The sequence below is a fragment of the Euphorbia lathyris genome, chromosome 4, assembly GCF_963576675.1.
Source record: "Euphorbia lathyris chromosome 4, ddEupLath1.1, whole genome shotgun sequence".
NCBI lineage: Eukaryota > Viridiplantae > Streptophyta > Magnoliopsida > Malpighiales > Euphorbiaceae > Euphorbia > Euphorbia lathyris.
The window spans coordinates 19,062,038-19,089,718 of NC_088913.1; the positions used below are offsets into that span (position 1 = coordinate 19,062,038).

The 27,681-nt window shown below is 31.8% G+C and overlaps 1 protein-coding gene across 3 annotated transcripts; it reads right to left on the minus strand.

Annotated features, from left to right (window-relative positions):
• Positions 1–16,067: 16,067 nt before the first annotated feature.
• Positions 16,068–27,470, minus strand: LOC136227665 (serine carboxypeptidase-like 6). 3 transcript variants are annotated; one of them, XM_066016391.1, is made up of 14 exons: positions 27,332–27,470; positions 27,101–27,246; positions 21,118–21,191; positions 20,895–21,017; positions 18,810–18,912; positions 18,688–18,725; positions 18,489–18,590; positions 17,516–17,602; positions 17,278–17,415; positions 17,124–17,195; positions 16,914–17,032; positions 16,652–16,765; positions 16,401–16,455; positions 16,069–16,256 (listed from the first exon to the last, which is right to left on the minus strand). In XM_066016391.1, the coding sequence occupies exons 1-14, from the start codon at positions 27,448–27,450 to the stop codon at positions 16,173–16,175; spliced, it is 1,374 nt and encodes a 457-aa protein (XP_065872463.1). In that variant the 5' UTR covers positions 27,451–27,470; the 3' UTR covers positions 16,069–16,172. The 3 variants fall into 3 exon arrangements, with proteins under 3 accessions (XP_065872464.1, XP_065872465.1, XP_065872463.1); XM_066016392.1 differs by lacking the exons at positions 18,688–18,725; positions 18,810–18,912 and having other exon boundaries at positions 16,068–16,256; XM_066016393.1 differs by lacking the exons at positions 18,489–18,590; positions 18,688–18,725; positions 18,810–18,912 and having other exon boundaries at positions 16,068–16,256.
• Positions 27,471–27,681: the final 211 nt, after the last annotated feature.

Here is a 27,681-nt window from a genome sequence, read left to right on the forward strand (position 1 = left end):
CTTTTAATTTACATATAACCCCATCAAATTAACTCCAAACTTTTCCTATAGCACCAAATAATAATCACACACCCAATATTTATAATATATATTAATATCTAGGTATAAATTCTAGAAATTTGGACACGGTCGTGACAATTCTCCCCACCTTAAAAAAATTTCGTCCTCGAAATTCATATTCTCTAATCTAAATTTTCTTCCTCAAATAATCTCCAAGCTCATAAAGTTATTTCTAATTATCAAGATTCATCATAATCATCATTGGACCACAAATTCTAATGTTTCCTTCCATTAACTTCAACATTTATCAATATCGACATCCTTATAACAATCCTTTAAATATAACTCTTAATAACTTTAAACTTCATCCTCGTCAATTCTATCACCAATAAATCCACAATAAAACTTCTAATATCATATATTCAATTTTATATGATATGATACACTTTATATTCGTATTTTCCTAACATACACCAAATCTCACTTTAATAAATTTAAATTACAATTGATTCCATCAATTGCATATATATCCATTATATTTCACCTATCTCCAAGTTCTACAGACTTCAAAAATATCACTTTTAAACCGCTAATATGTATGATATTATATTTTTTTAAACTTCAAATAATTCAAATAAATGATTTGCATCAATATATAATATTACTTCATCATAATAATAATACTTATATCTATAATTTTTCACTCCAATCATGAGTCGTATCATTAACTTCAATCATCATCATCAATCAAATATAAACCTCATTATGATGATACAATTTCCTATCAATAAAAGTCATTTCATAAAATCTTAAAATCAACATCACTCTTATAATTCTCCATTTAACTCCTCAAAATCAATTAAGCTAACATGCTATTTTTTTCTTATAATCACCACTATATATATCTTTTATCCATCTAAAGAAACTTCAATCTTTTCTCCAAACCATATAACCAAGGAAGATAGAGTACCTAAATTTACGATAACCAATGTTTTGTTTTTCTCCAAACTCCAAATAATATCTTTACACCCATAAAAGTCAATAAATCTATCGATTTTCTTATTTGACCTAGAAACACTCAATTTGATCCTTATCTAAACTTAAACCATAATCACACAAACTTCAACTAAAAATAACTTCTATTAACAATATATGTACTATAAAATTTCAATTATCAACATATATATCCTCTTATATCATATTTATCTCTTATGTTGCTACCTCAAACTGTGCTTAAGATCAGCAAAATTTGTCCTCAAAATTCATATCTTAAGTATTTCCTCAAACATCTAACATATTCTCCCACTTTACTTCTCATGGATCACTAACATCGGTATCTCTCTAAACATCATTTATATAACTCTCAATAATTCTAAACTTCAACCCAATAAAGTTCAACAAAAGATCTGCACTTTAAATTCAGATATTTATTCAACTTAAGATTCCATAACTTGTTAAACTCCTATCATAATGTCCAATTTATAATCAACCTCCAAAATAATTAATTGAAATCTCCACTTTTTCGGTTTCTTAATCACATATATATTAACTCCAAAACTCATCATATCAGTTCAAAGTCTCCTAACCTTACTTCACATCTGAGATACGTATATTTTTCAGCAAACTATTAAACTCTCAAATATCAATTCCAAGTCATGCTAAGGAGAAAAATCAAAACCAAATTCTGGCTTAAAGCTAAAATGGCCAACATATGTCGTTTCCAGCATAACTTTTTCATACGGAATCCGAATAAGACAATTCAAAAACCCCTGGAAACATAAGACAAAAATAAAGAACTTTCATTTAGGACTCCATGAAAGATTCTGCCTCTATCTGGTCGAAAAATGCATCACAAGATTCAGGTACGAATCTGATTTTCCAGCAGCACCTATATAGACAATTCTCTACATCTCTAGCTCAAAGTTATGACTTACTCATAAGTCATATCACCAAATATCAAATAATTTACTATTTTTCATACACCTAGATATTGCTAACCATCAAATCTCATTTTTACACCTCATTAGCTAATTACTCAATCCTCGAAAAATTCCAAATTATTTAGCTATCACCAACTATCCATATTCCTCAATTACTATCGATTATTTCTTAGCTATCATCAAATATCGATATTCCTCAATTACTATCAACCGTAGGTCCGAAGAATTTAACCTAGAGCTCTGATACCAAACTGTCACACCCGACCCTAAATGACCTCAATCGGCATCGGGCGTGAAATAGAAAGATCATAATCAATACTTAGGAGTCTCCAATTTATCCAAATATCATTATATTACAATTGCAATACCAAAGTTCTAATCATAATTCTAATAATAAGCAGCCAACTTCCAAACCCCGCCTAAACGGTCGGTAACCTTCTCTATATCATGTACTTTCTCACATAAAAACATTAAAACATTTTAAAACGTGAGACAAAAATCTCAGTAAGAAACTATCAGCTATAAAAACCAACTTTATTTAACATAGCTACATATATACATTTAGAAAGTGATTTAATCAAAACCTTATAAAATATTCTCAAAACTGAAGTTCATAATATAGTCAAAATAATAAACCAAAACCATAAAAATATATAATCTTGTATCAATTCTTGAGTTCAAAACCTTATAAAATATTGTAATCAAATAAGTGTTTTATCAAACCAACTCGTATTTAATCAAACGTAAAACCTTATATCAAAATCAATCATAACCGAAAACATAATCCAAATGAACTTAAAACATTGTATCCATCCTCGAGTTTCTCCCCTTAAGTATCAATCCATAACCACATATATAGTCGAGACATCTCTTAACATTGCCTATCACATATGGTCTTACCCAACACTTCGCTGTCATACTCAATAGGTCTTCAAACTGTGTACACAGGCCATGTCCCTCACTGAACATGGTCTTCAAATATAAAACCACCGATCTGGATAACTCTCGATGGATATAAAATCATAAAATCATAACGTGCTCAAATATCCTTTCACAATCAAATTCCAAACTATCAACCGATTTCTCAATCCAAAAACAATTCGTAGTAAATCATCAAATTCATTTTGTTCAATATAGATATATATTGAAACCAAAAACATATATGTATATATGTAAATCAACCAAATTAAGCCTTAAATCAACATAATCAAGTAAAATCTGAAATTCACATAGAAGCATAATCAATAGCTTCATTTGAACCATAATTTCACAATAAAAAGCAAAATCATGAAAAACCTCAATTTACAAAATATATGTATAAACCCTAAGATGTCAATTTCTGAAAATTGTTTGATATAAATATATCCATATACATAAAACTCAAAATATAGTTGATAGTTACTTACCTTGGTCACTAATTGAAGAAAATAGACCCGTTCAATTCTCCTCTAAATTCTGTCTAAGACATTTCCCTTCAAACACTGCCGAAACTCAAAAACTCTTCGGTTAGGACTTAAATCTATGCATAAGGATGCTATGTTTCCAATTTCGAGTGATTCGGATGGTCGAATCACCGTAAATTAAAGAAACGGTTCAAGAACGATAAAAAATAACGAAGAGGAAAAAATGAAAAGGAAAAAATGAAAACTGAGAAGATGATGATAATGATCATCACACAGATAATTCGGAATATATATCCAAATCTGAAAAATATCCAGTTTGGTCCTCCATCTTTATATAATTTTTTAAAATTTACCCTAAACTTTTAATTTACATATAACCCCATCAAATTAACTCCAAACTTTTCCTATAGCACCAAATAATAATCACACACCCAATATTTATAATATATATTAATATCTAGGTATAAATTCTAGAAATTTGGACACGGTCGTGACAATTCTCCCCACCTTAAAAAAATTTCGTCCTCGAAATTCATATTCTCTAATCTAAATTTTCTTCCTCAAATAATCTCCAAGCTCATAAAGTTATTTCTAATTATCAAGATTCATCATAATCATCATAGGACCACAAATTCTAATGTTTCATTCCATTAACTTCAACATTTATCAATATCGACATCCTTATAACAATCCTTTAAATATAACTCTTAATAACTTTAAACTTCATCCTCGTCAATTCTATCACCAATAAATCCACAATAAAACTTCTAATATCATATATTCAATTTTATATGATATGATACACTTTATATTCGTATTTTCCTAACATACACCAAATCTCACTTTAATAAATTTAAATTACAATTGATTCCATCAATTGCATATATATCCATTATATTTCACCTATCTCCAAGTTCTACAGACTTCAAAAATATCACTTTTGAACCGCTAATATGTATGATATTATATTTTTTTAAACTTCAAATAATTCAAATAAATGATTTGCATCAATATATAATATTACTTCATCATAATAATAATACTTATATCTATAATTTTTCACTCCAATCATGAGTCGTATCATTAACTTCAATCATCATCATCAATCAAATATAAACCTCATTATGATGATACAATTTCCTATCAATAAAAGTCATTTCATAAAATCTTAAAATCAACATAACTCTTATAATTCTCCATTTAACTCCTCAAAATCAATTAAGCTAACATGCTATTTTTTTCTTATAATCACCACTATATATATCTTTTATCCATCTAAAGAAACTTCAATCTTTTCTCCAAACCATATAACCAAGGAAGATAGAGTACCTAAATTTACGATAACCAATGTTTTGTTTTTCTCCAAACTCCACACCCATAAAAGTCAATAAATCTATCGATTTTCTTATTTGACCTAGAAACACTCAATTTGATCCTTATCTAAACTTAAACCATAATCACACAAACTTCAACTAAAAATAACTTCTATTAACAATATATGTACTATAAAATTTCAATTATCAACATATATATCCTCTTATATCATATTTATCTCTTATGTTGCTACCTCAAACTGTGCTTAAGATCAGCAAAATTTGTCCTCAAAATTCATATCTTAAGTATTTCCTCAAACATCTAACATATTCTCCCACTTTACTTCTCATGGATCACTAACATCGGTATCTCTCTAAACATCATTTATATAACTCTCAATAATTCTAAACTTCAACCCAATAAAGTTCAACAAAAGATCTGCACTTTAAATTCAGATATTTATTCAACTTAAGATTCCATAACTTGTTAAACTCCTATCATAATGTCCAATTTATAATCAACCTCCAAAATAATTAATTGAAATCTCCACTTTTTCGGTTTCTTAATCACATATATATTAACTCCAAAACTCATCATATCAGTTCAAAGTCTCCTAACCTTACTTCACATCTGAGATACGTATATTTTTCAGCAAACTATTAAACTCTCAAATATCAATTCCAAGTCATGCTAAGGAGAAAAATCAAAACCAAATTCTGGCTTAAAGCTAAAATGGCCAACATATGTCGTTTCCAGCATAACTTTTTCATACGGAATCCGAATAAGACAATTCAAAAACCCCTGGAAACATAAGACAAAAATAAAGAACTTTCATTTAGGACTCCATGAAAGATTCTGCCTCTATCTGGTCGAAAAATGCATCACAAGATTCAGGTACGAATCTGATTTTCCAGCAGCACCTATATAGACAATTCTCTACATCTCTAGCTCAAAGTTATGACTTACTCATAAGTCATATCACCAAATATCAAATAATTTACTATTTTTCATACACCTAGATATTGCTAACCATCAAATCTCATTTTTACACCTCATTAGCTAATTACTCAATCCTCGAAAAATTCCAAATTATTTAGCTATCACCAACTATCCATATTCCTCAATTACTATCGATTATTTCTTAGCTATCATCAAATATCGATATTCCTCAATTACTATCAACCGTAGGTCCGAAGAATTTAACCTAGAGCTCTGATACCAAACTGTCACACCCGACCCTAAATGACCTCAATCGGCATCGGGCGTGAAATAGAAAGATCATAATCAATACTTAGGAGTCTCCAATTTATCCAAATATCATTATATTACAATTGCAATACCAAAGTTCTAATCATAATTCTAATAATAAGCAGCCAACTTCCAAACCCCGCCTAAACGGTCGGTAACCTTCTCTATATCATGTACTTTCTCACATAAAAACATTAAAACATTTTAAAACGTGAGACAAAAATCTCAGTAAGAAACTATCAGCTATAAAAACCAACTTTATTTAACATAGCTACATATATACATTTAGAAAGTGATTTAATCAAAACCTTATAAAATATTCTCAAAACTGAAGTTCATAATATAGTCAAAATAATAAACCAAAACCATAAAAATATATAATCTTGTATCAATTCTTGAGTTCAAAACCTTATAAAATATTGTAATCAAATAAGTGTTTTATCAAACCAACTCGTATTTAATCAAACGTAAAACCTTATATCAAAATCAATCATAACCGAAAACATAATCCAAATGAACTTAAAACATTGTATCCATCCTCGAGTTTCTCCCCTTAAGTATCAATCCATAACCACATATATAGTCGAGACATCTCTTAACATTGCCTATCACATATGGTCTTACCCAACACTTCGCTGTCATACTCAATAGGTCTTCAACCTGTGTACACAGGCCATGTCCCTCACTGAACATGGTCTTCAAATATAAAACCACCGATCCGGATAACTCTCGATGGATATAAAATCATAAAATCATAACGTGCTCAAATATCATTTCACAATCAAATTCCAAACTATCAACCGATTTCTCAATCCAAAAACAATTCGTAGTAAATCATCAAATTCATTTTGTTCAATATAGATATATATTGAAACCAAAAACATATATGTATATATGTAAATCAACCAAATTAAGCCTTAACTCAACATAATCAAGTAAAATCTGAAATTCACATAGAAGCATAATCAATAGCTTTATTTGAACCATAATTTCACAATAAAAAGCAAAATCATGAAAAACCTCAATTTACAAAATATATGTATAAACCCTAAGATGTCAATTTCTGAAAATTGTTTGATATAAATATATCCATATACATAAAACTCAAAATATAGTTGATAGTTACTTACCTTGGTCACTAATTGAAGAAAATAGACCCGTTCAATTCTCCTCTAAATTCTGTCTAAGACATTTCCCTCCAAACACTGCCGAAACTCAAAAACTCTTCGGTTAGGACTTAAATCTATGCATAAGGATGCTATGTTTCCAATTTCGAGTGATTCGGATGGTCGAATCACCGTAAATTAAAGAAACGGTGGAGAAACGGTTCAAGAACGATAAAAAATAACGAAGAGGAAAAAATGAAAAGGAAAAAATGAAAACTGAGAAGATGATGATAATGATCATCACACAGATAATTCGGAATATATATCCAAATCTGAAAAATATACAGTTTGGTCCTCTATCTTTATATAATCTTTTAAAACTTACCCTAAACTTTTAATTTATATATAAACCCATCAAATTAACTCCAAACTTTTCCTATAGCACCAAATAATAATCACACACCCAATATTTATAATATATATTAATATCTAGGTATAAATTCTAGAAATTTGGACACGGTCGTGACAGTTTCATTCCAAACAGTGGAAAATATAGCGTTTGTTTATGTTTATATAACTGCAGCGTTTAATAAAAAAATTTTTTTGGAAACTGCAGCCTTCTGGAGTATTTAACAAAAGCTCCTATTTGGAGCTTTTCATGAACAACTATTTGTAGTTATTGTTATTGACAAAATTATCATTTTTATTTCCATAAAATATGTTTATTTTTTAATATTATTTATATGTCTACAACATAATTACCGGAAGAACAAGATTTTGTTGCGTTCAATCAATTTTTTTTATTTTTTATAAAGATTATTTTTGTTAATTTGTGTAACATATTTTTTGATAATAGGATAAGGTGCAAAAATACCCCAAATATTTATAGCTATGAGCAATTTTGCTCTTAACGTCTAAAATTGGGTAGTTATACCCCCTAATGTTGGCAACCAAAAGTAATTTTATCCATAACATTAACAAGTAGGGTCAATTTGAGAAATAATTTACTAAACTGCCTTCTTGGTTATGAATATTGTCATCTACACTTTACATGTGCACCATTTTATCATCGTTAGTAACAAATCACAAACATATGGTTAGACGTGAATTTTTTTTAAGAAAATAAAAAATATATATTGTCTTTTGTACGAGTTGGACAAAAAAAATTCAAATATTTCACCGAATTTATAAATATTAATTTTCAATTTTATTATTAAATCACAAAAAAATATAAAATCTTTTTTTAAACTACTAATATGTGCAATTGTTGTAGAATAACAAATAAAAATATTTATGTTTTCTAATAATATCTGAAATCAACGCAACTTGCCAATGTTGAGGTAAAATTACTCTTAGCTGCCAACGTTGCGGGTAAAACTACACCATTTTAAATGTTAAGAGTAAAATTATTCCTAGTTGTAAACGTCATGGACATTTTTTCACATTTTCCCTTTTATAATTTCATCATTGATTAATTTAAAAATGTTCATTTTAGACATTTTAAATCCGAACAGCAACAGTTCAATATAATTTTATCCAACACTAGTAATCAAACTGTTAAAAAAAATAGCTAACAGCTTACTGCAACTGCAAACAGCTAACAACAACCGTAACAACTATTAGCTAACAACTGAACAAAATAGACTCTTAGTTGTTAACATTTTAACAATTTTTTTTTTGTAATTGTGTTAGTAACACATTAAATATCTTAAACATAATTGATGTTTCGAAAATCCGATGTAACAGTTAAATCCTCTTTCTTAAAATTTTAAATAACATATAGTTAAAATTGATTTTGTTTAAAAACGTTATGGTTAAATTTGAACTATTTTATATATTAGAACTAACAGGTTAGAATCAAATTTTATCATTATCTCTAACAACCTACTAAAAAATCTCCATAATGTTGGCAAAGAGTGTCACAGTCACAGACAACATTTATTTTATCTCTCAACAAGATTAAAAATGGCAAATGGGCATTAATTTTCCATATATTTTCAATAAAATAAAATAAAATCTTAATTCTAAAGCATTTATTTGTATTAGAAATATAATTAATTTACTAGTTTTTATGAGCATTTAATAATTTAATTTTTAAATATTAATAAATTTTATAATAACTTTATCTTGAAAAACTAAATTAACACCAAATATAATAATTTGTGGGGTTTTATTTACAATATCAGGACCCTTAAAAATATACTATATATAAGCACACGTTCTGAACATGAATTTTGCTGTATAACTCATGATTCATGTAACGTTGATTGTTAGAAATTTGAATGTTTGGTAAACCAACTTTTTTCTATTTATTTTTCATTGACCTTTTCAACTGAAATGATTTTCATTGCTGATTTCGGATCCCATCTATTATCCAAATCAATAAATGTATTTGTCCTATTATAGTCAAACGATTGGAATATATTTCATATATAGGGTGTGTTTTTTCACATTGGAGTGTGGTTATCCCAATAGGAAGTCTTCATACACATTACATTTCTTTAATTGTGATCACACTCTACTTTTTTAGATATGTGCCTTATGAGCTTCATTCGTAATTAATCATCTAAATCTCAAATATGCAATCATAGGATATTCTAAGGGGGGTGTTTTTTGACTATATGAACTAGTATGGAAGGAAACAAATATGTATTGTATCCGAAGAAGAATAGAAATTGAAATTACATTCTTAGTAAGGTATTACACTATTTATACTAATCCCCTGGGCTTATTTATGTATAGGCTTTATTCCTACTTGACCCAATTGTATACTAAGTTTCATCTTGTAATTCTTCTATTCTAAGACTCCTCCAACAAGATGAAACTTGGTGTACAATTTTTACAACTCCCATTTTAATCAAAGCCGGAAGCATCGAATGATGACTTAGAGGCTTTGTAAACAGGTCAGCTAACTGATTACGTGTGTATACATGTGGTGTAATTAGAAAGCCAGAAATTATATAATCTCTAACTATATGACAATCGATTTCCACGTGCTTGATTTTTTCATGAAAAACCGGGTTCCTTGCGATAGCAATTGCAGCTTCATTGTCACAATATAATGGAATAGGCTTCATGCTCTTCACAGCCATCTCTTCCAGCAAATAGTCTATCCACTTCACCTCGCAACTCGCTTGTGACATACTCCTGTATTCCGCTTCAGCGGACGATTTACTAACCACATTTTGCTTCTTAGCCTTCCACGAAACCAATGAACCACCAACAAATACACATAATCCAGTTAATGATCTCCTTGTTAATTTGCAAGTTCCCCAATCAGCATCACAAAAGGCTGTGATATTTAACTGGTCTTCTGTTTGAATGGGATAAAAAATGCCATAATTCGCAGTTCCTTTAAGGTATCGCAATACATGTAATGCAGCTTGTAAGTGATGTTTAGAGGGTTCTTGCATAAACTGGCTAAGTTGTTGGCTAGCAAAGGCAATATCAGGCCTGGTGAATCCTAAGTAAAGAAGCTTACCTACAAGTCTTCTGTAAACTTGAGGATCTTGTAGCAACTCTCCTTTTTCCGTCAACTGTAATCCGTGAGACATAGGACTGCTTACAGGTGTAGATTCTTCCATTTTTGCATCTTGGAGGAGATCTAACACATATTTCGTTTGAGACAATAGTGTACCTGCATCTGTCTTTGCAACCTCAACGCCCAAAAAATATCTGACAAGTCTCATATCTTTAATTGTAAACAATGAGTGCAAGTATGTTTTCACATCCACAATATGAGTCTCTTGTGAACTGGTGATTAGGATATCATCAACGTAAATTGTGAGAAAAGTTGATGTGCCATCCACATTCATTTTAGTAAATAAACAATGATCATGGCAAGATCTATGAAAACCAAAATCAACCAATTTTGTTGATATTTCTTTATGCCACTGTCTGCCGGCCTGTTTAAGGCCATATAATGATTTTACTAATTTGCATACCTTGCCTGAAGGACATTTCGTGTAACCATCTGGTGGAGTTAAGTATAGATCTTCATCCAAGAACCCATGAAGATATGCGTTGTTAACGTCCACTTGGTGTATCGGCCAATTACGAGCAGAAGCTACTGCAATCAATACTCTAACTGTAACCACTTTGGCAACAGGGCTAAAAGACTCGTGATAATCCACCCCCTGAGTCTGATTATACCCCTTAGCCACAAGCCTAGCTTTAAAACGATCTATTTTCCCATCAGGCAGATATTTGATCTTGAAAATCCATCTTGCATCAATGCTCTTTTTATCTGGAGGTAAGTCAGTGAATTCCCATGTATTATTGTTTTCAAGAGCCTGAAGTTCTGCATCTATAGCTTGAATCCATCTAGCATCCTTACAAGCTTCTTTGTAATTTTTCGGTTCTCTGTCTCCTGTAACATTTAACACAAAAGTAAGAGAATCCTTGGGATTAAGTGAAACTGCAGGAATTTTCGAATTTGGATTTGGAAATGGATTTGTGGCTTGGGATAAACAAATGAAATCTTCCATCCATTTTGGTTTATGAGTTTTTCTTTTATCAGGTAAAGGTTGAGTTAAAGTGGGAATGATTTGAGGTCTATTTGACTCATGAATTTTTGTCGTGTGTACAGATGGCGAATTGGTAATTGAGGAATGGACAAGTGGGGTTGGACTTGGTGGCAGAGAGGTGTTTTGGTTCAGGAAAGTTTCAAAAAAGGGACTGGCATTGCCGAAAACATAAGATAGTGGGTCCTCCAGGTCCACTTGAAGTGGATGATTATCAGTATGCTTCATTTGAGAGAAAGGAAAAATTATATCCTTGAAAACCACATCCCTTGAAACTTGTATTTTCTTGGTAGCTATATCCATCAATTTGTATCCCTTTTGACCTTCAGAAAAACCAAGGAAAATGGCTTTGTAGGCTCTTGGTTCAAACTTCTCTTTATGTGGATGGTTGTTTGTGTAATAAGCCAAACATCCAAAAGGATGGAACTTTAGGTAATTGGGAAGTTTGTTGTGAAACAGCTCAAAAGGAGTCTTCCATTGCAAGATTTTAGTTGGTAAAATATTTACCACAGCAGCAGCAAGCAAAATGACTTCTCCCCAGAATTCCTTTGACAAACCAGATTGAAATAGGAAAGCTCTAGCAATGTTTAGTAGCTGCTGATGTTTGCGTTCAACCACTCCATTTTGTTGTGGAGTGTATGCATAAGAACGTTGATGAAGCACACCCTTATTTTGAAAATAATTCTGACACCGAGAATTGACAAATTCTGTGCCATTATCACTTCAAACTATTTGAATTCTAGCTGCAAACTGCTTCTCAACCATGTTAAAGAAAACTTCAATAGCAGATGGAACTTGAGATTTATCTTGTAATAATACTACCCACGTCATGCAAGTAAAATCATCAACTAATATTAGAAAATAACGAGCTCCTGTTTTAGAAGGTATGTTGTATGGTCCCCAAAGATCCAAATGAATCAATTGTAATCTGTATGTAGTAGTAATAGAACTACGAGGAAAAGGAAATCGATGTTGTTTTGCACTTGGGCAAACATCACACACAATATATTTATCAGTAAACACAATGTTTGGGATATGACTAATGACTTCATTTGAAACATGTCCTAGTCTAAGATGCCAAACACTTGGCCTTTTATTTTCAGTCATGAAAGAACGATCAGAAAAGAATGCGCTTTCTTTACTAAGCGTAATACCCTCCATTCCAGTAGTAGTAAACGAATCTGCACATAGCTTGTAAAGACCCTCAGACAATCTTCCAACCGCTATGATTTTAGATGTTGTCAAGTCCTGCAAGTAACAACAGTCATGATGGAATGTTACTGCAATTTTGGATTGTTTTAGTAAATGTCCTATAGATAACAAATTGTATCTAAAGGATGGAATATGCAAAGTTTCCCGTAGTGTTAACATAGGGGAAAGCTCTACATCGCCAATATGTTTGACTGCTTGACTGCTTCCATCAGGCATATTTACCAACCTATTTCCTTTGACTAATCTATGATTTTTGAATAGAGTCAAGGATGAGCACATATGACTTGTTGCTCCACTATCCAGTATCCACTCAGTTTCAGTAATAAGAGGAAAGGAATTCACATTACCAGAAAATCCAGCGAAGGCAGAGAAATCAGTTGTAGGTTGTTGTGATATTTGATTTTTCCCTTTTAGCATTCTATAGACTTCCTGCAACATGTGTTCCATAGCCTTATTATCAAGTTTTTCTTCCCCCTCCTTATCTGCACATTCATCAATTGGTGTGGACTTGTTATCGGTTGCAACCGCTGCCATATGTGTTCTATTCGAGTTGTTCGATCCACCTCTATTGCCATTAGGTTTCCCTTTAGTCTTCCTCTTGCTAGGATCCTTGAACCAGTCAGGATATCCGATAAGTTTGAAGCATTCTTCCCTGATATGCCCTGTTTTTCGACAGTAAAAACAAAACTTGTCCTCCTTCTTCTCAAAATCTTGTTGTTTATGTCTATTGTTATTCGAGGGATGACTATTAGAGAGTTGATGCATAGTGTAATTAGCAAATTCTAGGTTCTGATCAATGTGAATTTCTTTCTGCTTTTCGATCTTAAGGACCATAGAAAATGCTTTGTTCACAAGAGGCAAAGGATCAAGCAACAAGATCTGATTAATCACGTGTTCATATCCTTCATTCAAGCCAGTAAGAAATTGCATCAAACGATCTTCCTCATTCATATCTAAGATGCGTTTATAAGCATTGCAAACACATTCTCTAATAGCACCACACTGACATTCAGGCAAGGGTCTCAATAGACTAAGTTCATCCCATAGTTTCTTCAAAGCAGAGAAATAAGAATAAATAGATTGGTTGCCTTGAATTGTTGTGCAAATCTGCCGTTTTAGTCTGAATAGCATGGGTGAATTATTATCACCGAATCGTTGTTCCAATTCTTTCCATAAGGAGCGAGCAGAAGATGCGAAAACAAAAGATTCAGCAAAATCTTTGTGTATTGAGTTCAAGATCCATGCTATTACTAAACAATCATTTTCTTTCCATTCATCATATGCTGGAGTTTCCTTTTGTGGAGGAGGATCATCGGAATGGATGAATTTCAGTTTCTTCTTCACAGTTAGGGCTCGCACCATGACATGTGACCAAGTGAAATAATTGTTGTTGGTAAGAAGATTACTAACCAAAATTGCTCCTGGATTATCATGACTGTAGCACGATTGCGCCTGATTGAGGGGCGGAGGAGGATTAGGTTGATCGCGATTGCGATTATTGTTCTGCATCTGATCGTTATTGAACTCTTCCGCTTCAAAGAAAGAGTCGTCTTCAACCTCAACTTCTTCTGATTCTATCGAATCAATTTCTTGATCAACAATTGTGTGTTCCTCCACTATTGATTTTGGATTTCGATTTTTTTTTTCGGCTTCCTTCCTACCATGGCTCTGATACCATCTTGACAATATGAACCAGTATGGAAGGAAACAAATACGTATTGTATCTGAAGAAGAATAGAAATTGAAATTACATTCTTAGTAAGGTATTACACTATTTATACTAATCCCCTGGGCTTATTTATGTATAGGCTTTATTCCTACTTGACCCAATTGTATACTAAGTTTCATCTTGTAATTCTTCTATTCTAAGAGTGTTTGGTTCAAACTTCGGAATCGGAATCGGAATGTTACGGAAGCAGAATCGAAATGACTATTTATTTATTTTGTTTGGTTTAATCCGGAATCGGAATCCGGTTACTTTTAAGAGTGTTTGGTTCCAATTCTGGAATTAGAATCAAAATCAAAATCGAAAATGAACAAAATTAAAATTTCTTAAATTTTAATAAATAAAATGTGAAAAAAAAGCTACAGAAAAAAATTAATTATAAAAATATTTCATAAATGAAATTAATATATAAATAAATATACTATATTATATTATATGATTAAAAAAAATACTATATTATAGTATATATAAATCATCTAAAGCACCAACGTATTAATACTATATTATATTATATAAATAAGTATACTATATATATCTTAGAACCAATCTTTTACTGTATACATGGGTAGTTACCGTTTCATTTTTTTGTATGGTACAGGAAGCAGTTGCAAAACGTGGGTTTCTTCAAATTTTTTATATTTTTTTAATTAAATTGGATAATGGAATGGGAATCATATTTGATTAATGGGGAAGGAGGAGGGAATGGTTGATTCTTATAGTGGAGTGAATGTTATTCCCATTCCTATATTAAAATAATAAAACCAAACATTAACAAAGATAATTAACTATGATCATTCTCATTCCCCATTATAAATAAACCAAACCAAACACCCTTAAGTATGTTGGTCATTGTCAGCATAACATGGACTAGTGATATCGTGGACATTTGGTTGTCGGCCTTTACCCGAACTCTAGTCATGTGAACGTGAGACATTCAGATATATTTGCACAAACCATGATTCAAATCTTTGACATGCAGTCACAAGACATCCGAGTAATCTTCTCTTATCTGAAATCTTACTTGACGGTTCCCAAACAACAGACTTAGATATCTATTAGAAGATTCGAGGATAAGATTCACATAAAAAAACATGTGGTAACTATTCCGTCACTGCTGATCTAGCCATTTTCTAGTAAATTTCATACGTGGTGTACAATGTTTATTTTAGTTCATATAACTTTCATTTTGTCTAATTATGATCTTTTATATATATATATATATATATATATATATATATATATATATGTAATTCAATAATTATTAATTTATATTTTTATTGGGCCTTTAAAGATTTAAATATTTTTATTACTTAATGCATTTAGCGAGGTTATTACTTTAGTCCATTGGCCCAAGTCGGGACCGAAAGAATTTATTATATAAACGCGGTTATTACTTTATCGAACATTCATTTATCGAGGTTTAACTGTATAATGTATGCATCTTTTGATGAATTGAAATCAAAATCACCCCTTTAAAAGTTAATTTCTATCCATTTGCGATTATTTCCTTTAAGTTTAGTTTGAAAAGAATTTAATCCTTAACCAATGACATAGCTCCACGTAAATAAAATATAAATTATTCAAATAAATAGTAATTCATTTATTGATATGGAAAGTTGATACAAAAAATTACAAATATATCTGATGACATATTGAAATAAAATATAAATTATTTGAATAAACAGTATTTAATTTAAGCACTAAAGAGGGTAAAGTGCAAACCACCTATCAATCATGGCAAAACATTCCTTTGGCTTGTACTCTGGAGCAGTATGCCCTCCCCCCTACATATAATAATAATAATAATAATAATAATAATAATAATAATAATAATAATAAAATCTGGTTAAATTAATTAACATCTTATTATAATTAGTTTGTCCCTATTAGTTAATAATTGCAAATATCTTAATCAGTAAAGAGATTACCTTGATAGTTGCATAAGTTAAACTGTACTTTTTATACTCATATTTCATCCAATATCTGTAGATAAAATTTCAAAATTTTAAATGAACAAAAAGAGCATATAAGTTATAAGTTTAAAGTAAATAAATAAATTATAATACATGTTAAATTAAGGGTAGGTAATTTATTAGTCCATACATTTTATTTAACACCTAAGTAAACAATATGTTAAATAAAAATGTAAACACTAATAAATTATTTACCGTATACATACCCAGCAACTTGACCATCAACGAACCATGGAGCCCAATCATACTCAATTGTCAAGTTTAGAGATTTTATCCATGATAAAGTTCCCACATATGGAATTAACATGTCATGATCACCACTGAACAATTTAAAATTTGAATTTTATTATTACATTAATCTTATTGTTAGTGCAATAAAAAAATTAAATAGCATTTCAACATTTAATATTTCTGTAGAAATGTTAAAAATATAATAATTTTAATTTTAATTTTAGAAGAATGACATACCTGTAGATCAAAACTTGGTAGCCTTTTTCAATAAGTTTTTGATGTATTTCAAAACTACTTGGGAGATTTTTTTCATACCATATACTATAATTGCATCTGATCCAATTTTCAACAGTCCCCTAATTAATTCATTATTGAAAAACTTAATTAAGATTAAAATTAAATTAAATTAATCTGTGTCATAATAATGATTACTGAAACAATATATACCTCTCTAATTTGGAGAGCACTTTGCACATTTTTATCACTTAGCCATTTGTAACTTGGGATATATGTATAACTCTGCAAAATAATAATAATAAATAAATAAAATTATGAAAAACTAAAATTTTCAGTAAAATATATAAAAATCAATGTGTATTACCCTGCACCAATGTGTAGCATGAGAATCTAGGGGATATTCCTCTGTAAGAAAATCTAGATTCCATGTTTGTGATCTTCTTGGAGTCAAAGTATTGCAGGTTGGTTCCAATATTTGAGCAATAAATATGTCCTTAATGCACTATATAAGAAATTAAAAAAAAACCAGACACTTAAATCATTAATTAATTAATTAATTAAAACATATTACTTATAAGTTTTATATAATTATAAAATCTCACCTCTTCGTAAATCAGAAGATCCTTTGTGCATGCTGAGTTGCTTGGATCCACATAAGTGTAATTGCCATTACAATTTTTTAAGGCAGACTAGTAAAAAAAGGAAATTGAATTAAATACTAATTGATATGGTAAATAATACCATTTGGATCTCAAGGGCCCATGGCCTACTTTTGGGCCGGCCCATTTAGGGTCCCAAAAGATATTTAGAAGAGAATCAAAGTTTCGAACCTCAGATACACGCTAAAGTTATTTGCAAGGGAATGTAGATTCCGGACCAATATGACGATGACACGTGTATCTAGGCTGAAGCCCAAATCATTATAAATAGGAGCTTAATTCAAAGAGAAAGGTACTCAGTTCTATACACTCAAACTCATTGTCTATTCTTCAAACTTGATACTACCATACTAACTTAAGCATCGGAGAGGGTTCGTCGATCTCCAGCCCCCTGTCTAACTGTGTTATCTTTTACAGGTCTTGAGACGCTACATTATGGTATTCCGATATCACTAATAATTATAATTGTACTCTCTTAAAAAAAATTCTTAAGAAAATAATTCTATACACCTTGTACTAATTAGTTTTCCGATGATATTGTAATGCTTTCTCCATTCTGAATTATATGACATTTAAGATAAAATTTGTAAATTAAGAAACCATTGAATAAGACTTAAAAAAGAAAATAGCATGATATATATCTCATTTTTAATGATAAATTCTCACACAATATTCACCGTATTCTCATTAATTATAATACAATTAAAATAAATAAATTTATAAACTGAGGGCAATCTTCTTCTTATTCTTACCCAATTATCTCTCATAAACTTTCCATATATATTATTCATTATAAAAACGAACTCTGTAATTTTTTTTGGAAGACATGCTATCAAATGGAGAATTTTTTTAGCAAAGTTCAATTTGAGAAAATGAGTGAAATTGAGTAAAAACTACTGATTAATTAGAACATCACCTCATAGAGTTCATGTGGTATAAGTCCCTTTAAGTATGCAAACTCAAATCTGGAATTTATATCTCTAGGTTCATCTGTAACTGGGTTACCTAGCACAAATCCCTACATCAATTAAATTTATTTATTTCAATTAATTGAACAATTAATGATTATGATAATTAATTAGAAATTTTGATTAATAAGAAGAAAGTCTTCATACTTGGAGATTCATATGTGGATTGCCACCAATCTTATTTTCTGTAGTGATGAAATAAAAATAAAAATCTTCTTCTAAAATATAAAAATAATATATAATAACGTCATAAATAAATAAATATATACCACGGTCAATCTTTTGAACAAGCATCGGAACAATTTTGCCAAAATAAGAGTCACCGGAGATGTAAAGTGAATTTGTTTGGAATTTTGGATGATCATGAAGCCACTGTATATTGTATTAAAAAATATAGTCAGCAGCCACATTTCATCAATGTTATACCTTTTAAAAGAAAAGCAGTAATTAGCAACCGAAATATGGTTGCGAAACCAGTCTCAATTCAATCTCGTAGTTTTAGCAACCAAAATGAATTGGTTGGTAATTTTTAGGTTGCTAAACTTTGAAGCCGGATCTAGCTTTATGGTAGCAATGGTTGCATCCAACAAATTGTTTGTTAAGTTCGTGCCAAAGTCACAGACCGATTTTTTGCAACCATTATTTTGTTTTAAAATCCAATTGCAAATTTGTATATCAAATACTGTTAGAGACTGGACATCGGTCGCAAATAATTTGGTCGCAACAATCACCGGCCGGTTTTTTACCAATTTTTCAATGGATTGAAGCTCGGTTCATCAACCAACCTTATACTGTCGGATCAGTGACAATATTTTTGTTGTAAATTTTTGGACAACTTTTATATATATTCTTTTCCGTAAATTATTATTATCTTACTAAACTAAAATATTATATAACCATTTAAGAAATTCTATAATAAAACAAATAATATAAAATAATAAAACAAAGCAACATAAATTAATTTGGGTAAATAATTATAAGGTCCCTGTGTTTTTACCTAACACGCTAGTAAGTCCATCATATTATTATAAGGTCCTTAGTTTTATTTTAATCAATTCTTTAGTCCTTCCATTTATTTTTGTAAATGAATGTCCAAAATTGCCCCTAGTTATTTACATAAATTTTTTTATCTTTTAGTTTCAAATTTAATCTAATTAATTTTAACGAAGTTTTTGAAGTACATATACACTAAAATTAATATACTTGAAAAAATGTATTATTAATTTTCTTAAATTGTAATCATTTTTTAATATAATATCTTTAAACTATAACATTAAATATTATTATAAATATTTTATAATTTTTTAAAAATCATATTTTTTTTCTTCATTCGTAAAATTTATTAGAATTGTAAAAAAATTTACAATGATAGTCTTACTCCTATTTTAATAATTTTTGAAATATTTTTCATTCATTTTTTAATCAATAAATTTTACGTTATTAAATTAAAGTTTTATAATAATATAAAAATTATTAAATCATTTAATTTATATTAGAGTTTATATTGGAGAGATTGTGATTATGTAAGAAAAAAAAAGAAAAAATATAAAATAGAAAAATAGATATTTTATTATTAAAACATTAAATAAAGAGTAATTTTGGTATTTTAAAATTTATTTAGTATAGTTTGACCATTGATCCAAGCATAAGGACTAAAGAGTTAACAAAAACAAAAACTGGAGGACTATATAATTATTTCTAAAAACACATGGATTAAGTAGTGTATTAGGTAAAAACACAGGGACCTTATAATTATTTACCCAATTAATTTCCACTTCTCTCGCATTTCCTCTTGTGCGTCTTAAGGAATGATGTTTACTTGGATTTTTGGAAGGAGGAAAATGGATAACTGTGAAAGATAGATTTTGATATGGAAGTTTGGAGCAGTGGAAGGGAAAACATATTAGGAAAAGGAGTTGACAAAAGATATATGTCATCCTATCATAAAATCAAAAATTTTGATGAAGATCAACGATGATTAATTGAGGAGCAAAATTGTAATTTTCCGCCCAAGAATTATACTTTTAGACGGCCGGGTTGCCGGGTTGCAACGTTGGCAACCAGCTGAATTTTGTAACCACATTTTTGTCGCCAATGTATTTCCAAAATATAATTCTCCTCTTTGTAACCAACGATGGTGCTTTGAGACCATATTGGTTATAATTTAGCAACCGTGTTCAATTTGGTCTCAAACATTAGTGGCTAATTACAATTTTCTCGTAGTGATAATAAACTTTCATGAAAACAGATTAAAAAAATAAAATAAACTATATTGTAGTATCGGAAATAAGAAAACAAAAACTAAATGTTTAGTTTTAAGTTATGATCAAATTAATTAATTAATAATTAGGTACCTTGGTTAGGAATTCATAATTGGAAGAAGCTTGGATAGTGTCACTAGAAAAGTAATTCTGCCATGTAGTTGCATAAGAAAATCCAGTACCAACAGGTGCATCCAAAAATATTATATTGGCTATCTGGAAATTCAATATGTTTCGTTGAATAAATTAATTAATTATATTCATTTGAAATAAGGAAAATTAAATTAAGTCCACATATTAATATATTATTACATACCTTTGTCCAAGAATATGGGTTCAATTCAAGGGTTGGGTTGACTTTCGACTTTGCATAATTGAACTTTAAAGGACCTTTAATATTTAAGAAATAATTATAAAAAAATGAAAGAATAAAAAAAAGATTAGAGTTAATAATAATAATAATAATAATAATAATAAGCTTCAGAAATAATAAATATAAAAATAATGAACTAGTATTATTTTTGTAGCTTATCTATCAACTAAGTTGACAATTAAGACTAAAAAAAAAAAGTTGACAACTAAGAGCAAAAAAGTAGTTTTTATTATACTCTTTAATTCCTTCTAATTAATAAATATTTTTTTGAGTAAATTAAAAAAATTCATGTGGTTACACGAATTGTTAAACGTATGTTTACGGGTTTTTTTCCGACCTAGAGATGACACGAGGTTCTTTACACTTTGCTAAAAACAAGAAGGTTTTAGTTTGACATTCAAAACATTTACTATGGAACAACTTCTTTTATTTTCTAATCATCACTTTTAAAAAAATTTCTCTAAACATTCACTTTATATCTCTTTTCACCAAACAATACCTTAATTACCTCAAAATGAAAATTTACAAAAATTAAAATTGTTTCTTGGAAATTTCTATTTTAAGATTGTTAACTGTAGTTAAATTAAAAATCTTAGTGTTGAACTACGCTTCGAACGATCAATCAACCACACAGAGAAACAAAGTACACAAAGATCACAGATTGGATCTTGAAACAACAATCAAAAGAATACACACAGAATTTACCCTGGTTCGGCTTAACTGCCTACATCCAGCAACTTCACTAATCAATGGAGATTACAACAAGATTGAAACAGTTTCTCCTTTTTCCAGAAACTCTCGTGTTTTCCCAATCCCCAATTCAGATTATCACAGTGTACACTTATGACTTAGTCTAAGAATCTCTCGTGTAAAACTACTTCCCAACCCAGACCTTTTATAGCCTTTACAAAGTTGTGAAAATACCCAAAATATCCTTACTAAAAAATGTACAAACTCAGCAAGACCTACTGACCAGTGGTAACACAGCAAGACCATGTTGACCTGTATTATCACCTCAGTACCATGCTGACCACAGCCATGCTGACTTGATAACTCAGCATTCCGACTTCTTGATTTTACTCTTGCTGACGGGTTGACTTACAATTACGCTGACTTGTTGACTCAGCATCATCATCAGCAAGTGATAGAAAACAACGACTTACAATCTCCACCTTGTCTTTCTATTCACTCCATCAACTAGTGAAGAAAATACACTCAAGGACCACTGATCATCCTAACCAGTTTCAAGCAATGTTCAAATTTATTACTTGAAACATATTTGGTCAGCATGTCGGCTGGGTTATCCTCAGTTCCCACTTTCACCACCTGAACAGTACCAGTGCTAATCACATCCCTGACGAAATGCATTCTCACATCTATGTGTTTGGATTGCTCGTGAAAAACTTGATGTTTTGACAGATGTATAGCTCCTTGGCTATCACAGTAAATCTTCAAACCATCAATCTGTGTCACTCCAAGTTCCGTTAAGACTCCTCTCAGCCACATAGCTTCTTTTACTGCCTCTGTAACAGTAATAACCTCAGCTTCGGTTGTTGACAAAGTCACAACTGACTGTAGACTTGTCCTCCAACTTATTGCAGTTCCAAACACAGTGAATACGTACCCGGTTTGGGATTTTCTGGTGTCAATGCTACCAGCATAATCAGAATCAACAAAACCTGCTACATCATCCACTAGGGCTTCAGCTCCACCATAACTCAAACCTTTACTCAGTGAGCCTTTGACATACCTCAGCACCCACTTCACCGCTGACCAATGAGCTCTTCCTGGATTTGCCATGAACCTGCTGATGAGACTCACAGCATGAGCCAAATCTAGACGTGTACAGACCATCGCATACATTAGACAGCCTACAACACTCGAATATGGCACCCTCTCCATGTCTTCCTTTTCCTCATCAGTTTGAGGACTTTGCTTACTGCTCAGCTTGAAGTGACTTGCAAGTGGAGTGAGAACGGCCTTTGAATTCGTCATACCAAAACGTTCTAACACCTTGCTCAGATAAACTGACTGACTTAGGAATAGCTTCTTTCTTCCTCTGTCTCGAGAAATTTGCATCCCTAAAATTTTTCGTGCTGACCCGAGATCCTTCATCTCAAACCGTGTGTTTAGTTGTGCCTTTAACTGATTTATGGCTGCTTTGTTTTGACAAGCTATAAGCATGTCATCAACATATAACAAGAGATAAATCTTAGAGCCATCACTAAGGTCTCTACTATACACACACCAGTCATAACTAGACCTATGAAAGTCCTGACTTATCATAAACTCATCGAACTTTATGTACCACTGTCTAGGGGACTGTTTCAGACCATATAGAGACTTCTTAAGCAAACATACCCGCTGGTCTTTATCTCCTATTTCAAAACCCTCTGGTTGTTGCATATATATGACCTCATCCAGGTTTCCATGAAGAAAAGCTGTTTTGACATCTAACTGTTCTAATTCTAGATCAAAACGAGCTACAAGAGAGAGAATAATCCTGATAGACCTATGTTTAACAACCGGTGAATAGATTTCATTAAAGTCTATACCTTCCTGCTGAGTAAACCCTTTGGCCACCAACCTAGCTTTAAACCTAGGTTCCTCTACACCAGGTATCCCTTCCTTTCTTTTAAACACCCACCTTGAACCGACCAACTTCTTATCAAAAGGTTTATCTACCAAAATCCAAGTTTCATTTTTATCAAGGGATTTTATCTCATCCTTCATAGCGTTAAGCCACTATTCCTTGTCAACCGAATTCACAGCTTCCCTATAGGTTACAGGTTCAGACTCTTGTACTTCCTTAGCAACACTAAATGTATAAGCTACAAGGTCCTCAAAACCATATCTAACCGGGGCCCTAGGGACTCTTCTTTCACGGTCTCTAACAAGTCTATAGCTTTGACTGGACTCAGTATCATTACCATCACTGACTTCTTGCTCGGTTTTACGGGTGTTTTCACTATTTTCTTCAAGCTCCACCTCATTCTTAACACTCTCAAGGTTTTGAATGGACTTAGGACTACTCGGTTCTAACTGAGTTTTTTCTTGGTTTTTCCGATAAGGAAAATCCATCTCATTGAACACAACATTTCTGCTGACTATGGATTTCTTATAACCAGATTCTAGGCACCACAACTTATAGCCCTTGACTCCTATAGGGTAGCCTATAAAAACACATCTTAGAGCCCGAGGTTCTAATTTTCCCTGTCTAACGTGTGCAAAAGCTGAACAACCAAACACTCTAAGTTTTTCATAATCCTCTGGATAATCAGACCACATTTGCATAGGTGTTTTAAAACCTATAGCAGATGATGGGCACCTATTGATTAGGTAACACGCAGTTTGCACTGCTTCAGCCCAGAAAGACTTAGGGAGACTGGATTGGATTAACATGCACCTAACTCTTTCTAGGATAGTCCTATTATACCTCTCTGCTAGGCCATTCTGCTGTGGAGTTCCAGGAACGGTATGATGTTTAGTTATACCTGACTTCTTGCACAAAGTGATGAAATCTTTGTCAAGAAACTCCAAACCATTGTCGGTTCTCAACCTTTTGATTTTCTTTCCTGTTTGATTTTCCACTAACACTTTCCAATCCTTGAACGTTAGCAAAGCCTCATTCTTATGAGCTAGAATATAAACCCATACTCTTCTAGAGTAATCATCAATAAGAGTCATAAAATAGGTCCTCCCACCATGAGACTTAGTTCTTGTTGGCCCCAATAGGTCAGAGTGAATGTACTCAAGAATGTCCTGGGTTCTATGTATTGCTGACTTAGGAAACTTGACTTTACTAGACTTCCCTAAGACACAGTTCTCACAGAAATCTATCTTTCCTATGTGATCTTTACCAAGACAACCCTGCTTCCTAAGTTCATGTAAACCAACTTCACTCACGTGACCTAGTCTAAGGTGCCAAAGATTGGTTCTATCAGTTTTAGACTCGGTGAGATTTGCGGTAGAGACTAACACAGTACTACCTAGGAGTGTGTATAGGCCATTACTCATGGTACCTTTCATAACAACTAAAGGTCCTCTAGATATCCTTATGATACCCCCTTCGGCTCTATAATTGTATCCTTGTTTATCAAGCGTACCCAAAGAAATTAAATTTCTTTTCAGTTCTGGCACATACCTCACACCGGTTATAATCCTTTCTTGACCATCGAACATCTTCAGCCTAATGGAGCCTTGACCCAGTACCTTGCACAACTTGTTGTTGCCTAGAAGAACCCTCCCACCTTCCTCTTGAAAGTCTTCGAACCACGTCCTGTTGGGAGTCATATGGAACGTACATCCGCTGTCCAAGATCCAGTCAGTGTTTGGATCTTTATCAGTGACAGCAAGGACCTCAGCGCTCTCATAACCTTCTTCTACCACAGCGGCTTCGCCTTGATCTTTAGGCTGACCTAGACTCTTGTTCCTCTCAGGACAGTTTTTCCTGAAATGTCCTTCCTTATGGCAGTGAAAACACTTGTAGACCTTGCCTTCTTTATTGCTTGAGGATGTAGTTTTGGACTTTTTCCCGTTCTTGTTCTTTGGCTTGTGAGAGTCCTTTTTCTCAGACCTTCCACGAACAAACAATCCTTCTACAGCTTCAGTGTTGGTGTTGGCCTCAATCTGTTTTGACTTTAGCGCCATCAGAACTTCTTCCAGACTTAGTGTTTCTCTAGCGTACTTCATGGTTTCAACAAAATGACTGAAAGACTGGGGTAAAGAATTCAAGATCATTATGGCCTGATCTTCATCTTCAATCTTTACCTCTATGTTCTCTAGGTCAATTATGATCTTTGAGAAATCATCAAGATAGTCTTCAACTGGCTTGTCCTCGTTCATCTTGAAGCCGAAAAGCTTTCCCTTAAGATAAACCCGATTGGTGAGTGTCTTCGTCATGTACAACTGTTCAAGCTTGAGCCAAACCCCAGCAGCTGAGGTTTCCTTCGAAACTTCTCTTAGCACTTTATCGCCAAGATACAGGACGATCGTACTGTAAGCCAATTCCAGAAGATCTTCTTTCTCCTCCTTCGTCATTGTCGCCGGAAATTCCTTCTCGCCCTTCAGAGCCTTCGCAACCTTCATTTGAACCAAGATTGCCTTCATCCTCTGTCTCCATAGAGCAAAATCTCCCTTACCATTGAAACGCTCGATCTCGATCTTTGTAAAACCCATTGCTCTGTTCTTGATTAGCTCTGATACCAATTGTTGAACTACGCTTCGAACGATCAATCAACCACACAGAGAAACAAAGTACACAAAGATCACAGATTGGATCTTGAAACAACAATCAAAAGAATACACACAGAATTTACCCTGGTTCGGCTTAACTGCCTACATCCAGCAACTTCACTAATCAATGGAGATTACAACAAGATTGAAACAGTTTCTCCTTTTTCCAGAAACTCTCGTGTTTTCTCAATCCCCAATTCAGATTATCACAGTGTACACTTATGACTTAGTCTAAGAATCTCTCGTGTAAAACTACTTCCCAACCCAGACCTTTTATAGCCTTTACAAAGTTGTGAAAATACCCAAAATATCCTTACTCAAAAATGTACAAACTCAGCAAGACCTACTGACTAGTGGTAACACAGCAAGATCATGTTGACCTGTATTATCACCTCAGTACCATGCTGACCACAGCCATGCTGACTTGATAACTCAGCATTCCGACTTCTTGATTTTACTCTTACTGACGGGTTGACTTACAATTACGCTGACTTGTTGACTCAACATCATCATCAGCAAGTGATAGAAAACAACGACTTACGCTTAGTTTTTGGTGAATGCAGGAATTTAAAAATTGTCTTGATTGTAAAAAACCCACATGCATACATTTGAAAATTCGTGTAACCAACAAATTTATTTAAAAAAAATTTGCCTAATTTTTATTATAATGAGTAAGAAGTGGAAATAATACCAATTTCATATGCAAGTCCAGTAATTCCAGAACAACCAGGACCTCCAGTTAACCAAAGCAGAAGAGGATCTTCATCTGGATTCCTTTCAGATTCCACAAAATAGTAGAAATACTGAACTTCCTCTAAATCTCCTATGCCTAAATACCTGTTCTTAAAGAATATATTCTAGAACTCATAAATCATAAGATTAAAAAAACAAATTAAAAAAACGTAATTAGATTAGAACTAACCCGGTTTCTAATGTGAAAGGAAGATTGCCAGAAAATCCAGGAACATTTTTGATGATTGATTTTGAGGCAGCATAATTAAACAGAAGCACCACAACAATTGTTCTTATTACAAAACACATCCTACTACTACTACTAATGTTCAAACACAAAATTCTCGTCTTGTGTTTCTGTGTCATATACATATATATATATTTGTTAGGTTTTACCTACTAATCATAACATCTACAGTTTCGCTAATATATTTGATTAGTAGAAAACTGCAAGCAAGTTGGCTGTTAGGTATATCTTTGGAAAATCATTTCTACAGTCTCTGAGTTGATGTATTTAGATTTTTTTAATTAATTGTCAAT

Bases quoted from the DNA above. Each gene is read 5' to 3' on its own strand.
- LOC136227665 (XM_066016391.1), bottom strand. From the start codon at position 27,450: ATGTGTTTTGTAATAAGAACAATTGTTGTGGTGCTTCTGTTTAATTAT. The intron at 21,018-21,117 runs GTATGTAATAAT...TTGAATTTCCAG, and splicing joins ACCCATATTCTTGGACAAAG to ATAGCCAATATAATATTTTT. The intron at 17,033-17,123 runs GTATATATTGTT...TGAATTAATTAG, and splicing joins GTGCTCTCCAAATTAGAGAG to GGGACTGTTGAAAATTGGAT.